The sequence below is a fragment of the Echinops telfairi genome, unplaced genomic scaffold (genome assembly GCF_000313985.2).
Source record: "Echinops telfairi isolate 266 unplaced genomic scaffold, ASM31398v2 ScPeMD7_3533;HRSCAF=4204_0, whole genome shotgun sequence".
Lineage (NCBI taxonomy): Eukaryota > Metazoa > Chordata > Mammalia > Afrosoricida > Tenrecidae > Echinops > Echinops telfairi.
The window spans coordinates 95,303,314-95,305,409 of NW_022107431.1; the positions used below are offsets into that span (position 1 = coordinate 95,303,314).

General features: G+C 40.6%; 1 protein-coding gene across 1 annotated transcript in view; it reads right to left on the reverse strand.

Annotated features, from left to right (window-relative positions):
* Positions 1 to 1,160: 1,160 nt before the first annotated feature.
* LOC101663554 (2-oxoisovalerate dehydrogenase subunit beta, mitochondrial) overlaps positions 1,161 to 2,096 on the reverse strand; it is a 61,689-nt gene continuing 60,753 nt past the window's right edge. The window contains exon 5 of the mRNA XM_004696530.2: positions 1,161 to 1,322. Coding sequence (XP_004696587.2) covers positions 1,161 to 1,322 — 162 coding nt within the window. The remainder of the gene's footprint in view (positions 1,323 to 2,096) is intronic.

Sequence of the window (2,096 nt, forward strand, 5' to 3'; positions counted from 1 at the left end):
AAAAAAATTAAGCCTTTTGTACTTACATGTTCACTTAAGATGAAAAAAGAGAGAAGGAACAAAGGGAAGATAGAAAACTGAGAGAAGAGATTGCTATTAAAATCACTGTGAACCAGTGCCTAGCTCAAACACAAAACTAACTGCTGCCTCAAATGTGCAGTCTATCCGAACCTACCACTTCTAGCTTACACTGAAAAATGATGCAACCACTGAAGAGCTAAGAAAAAATGTTGGAACTACGATCTGGTAAAAAAAATTAAAAGTCTGACACCAACAGTAGGAATGAGCGGTGAACATATGTCTCAAACAAAACATAAGCATATGTCTTTGGATGGACATATCCTACAGTTGTCTACAATGAGTCCCTTGAAAGCGCTTCAATAACAGAAAACAAAACAATGAGAAAGACAAATTTTCATGTATTGTTATTAACTGAAGACTTAAACTATCATGGGGGAAAAAGCAAACTCACTGCCTTTGAATCGATGCGAATTCATAGCACCCCTATAGCACGGTATACCTGCCCCTAGGAGTTTCCCGGACTGTTAGCTGTAGAAGAGGAGAAAGCCCCGCCTTTCTCCCATCACCATGGAAAGCAGGCTATAAAAGGAAGGTGCTTCAAGATGAATTATTTGAGGAATTATTTTTTAATCTGGGTGAACACTGCTCAGGAAACAGTTTTCTCCAAGTCTATTTGAAAGAAGAAAATGAACTGAAGTGTTATCCCTCTGATTTTAAGGCAAATATGGAATAAACAGTAGGTTCTTGTTTGGTGGTGAGCAGCCTAAAGGATCGCCCCTGTGCCACTGGGGCTCCTAACAACAGACAGTTTGTAAAATCACCCTAGAATCCACTTGAGGAAGCCACCAAAAAGAAACAGAACTCTGCTGGGTGCGTGTCAGGTTCTAGGCCCATTCACAGGCATAGTCATAGAGGTCTACAGAATGCTAGATCAAGCCAGTACTGCTTCAAGGGGGCATTCCATACACTGAACATTGGAGAGCTGATGGAAAGAAAATGCTAACCTCTTTCTAAAATGCAATTAAGCTCACTTAAATTCTAAAGATCTTACGTGTTTTCTTCCAGATAAGTTAGTTGATATTAATAAAACCAACCACAATGGAAACATTAAGCAGATATCAAATAAAGCACACAAATTATTATACCTTGATTCCTGGACAGTGGGCAAAAAATGCTTCTGGACTCTGAGAATGATAGAGAGCCCCATGGCCAACACAGCCCCAGGGGGACCGAATAGTGAGGCTTCCACAATTAAAAAGATCCCCAGACCTATAGCGATACTTGGCAGCTTCATTAACAATCTAGTGGGTGGGAGGGGAAGGAGAAAAGACACAGGTCAAAATGAGTCCTTTACCCGCCATCATTTCCTTAAACCACTCCACGATAGGGGCCCCACTTTGTAAAGGTCACTTTTCCCAACTTCACAGCTACAAAAGACCTTGTAGCTGCTTTTGCTTCTGGAAAGAAATATGAAAAAAAGTGAAAAAAAGTGGAAAGTGAAATTAATGTTCTGTGCTTGTTTTACAGCCAGCAGTGACAAAGGCAATGTGCCCCTCTTTTTGTTAATTAAGATAATTTTACTGGGGGTTCTTAAAGCTCATATAACAATCCATACATCAATTGTATCAAGCATATTTGTACATATGTTGCCATCATTATTTTGTAAACATTTACTTTCTATTTAAGTCCTTGGTATTAGCTTCTCTTTTTTCCTACCCCCCACCACTCTCATGACTCCTTATAAACTATAAATTCTTATTATTTTCAGATCTTATACTGACCACTGTCTCCATTCACCCATGGTTTCTGTTGTTCGTCCTCCTTGGCAGGGGTTTTTATGTGTCAATCATTGTGATGAGTTTCCCCTTCCTCCCCATCTCTCCCTATCTTCTCCCTACCTTCCAGGTATTCCTGTTCCTGGATTGTGTGTGTCATAAGCTCTTATCTCTTATCTGTACCTGTGCACCTGCTCCAGTCTAGCCCACAGTGAAAGGCAGGGCTAGGGTCATGATAGTGGGGCTGAGGAAGCCTCAAAGAACCAGAGGAATACCTGAATGAGGGCCAAACATGATAGT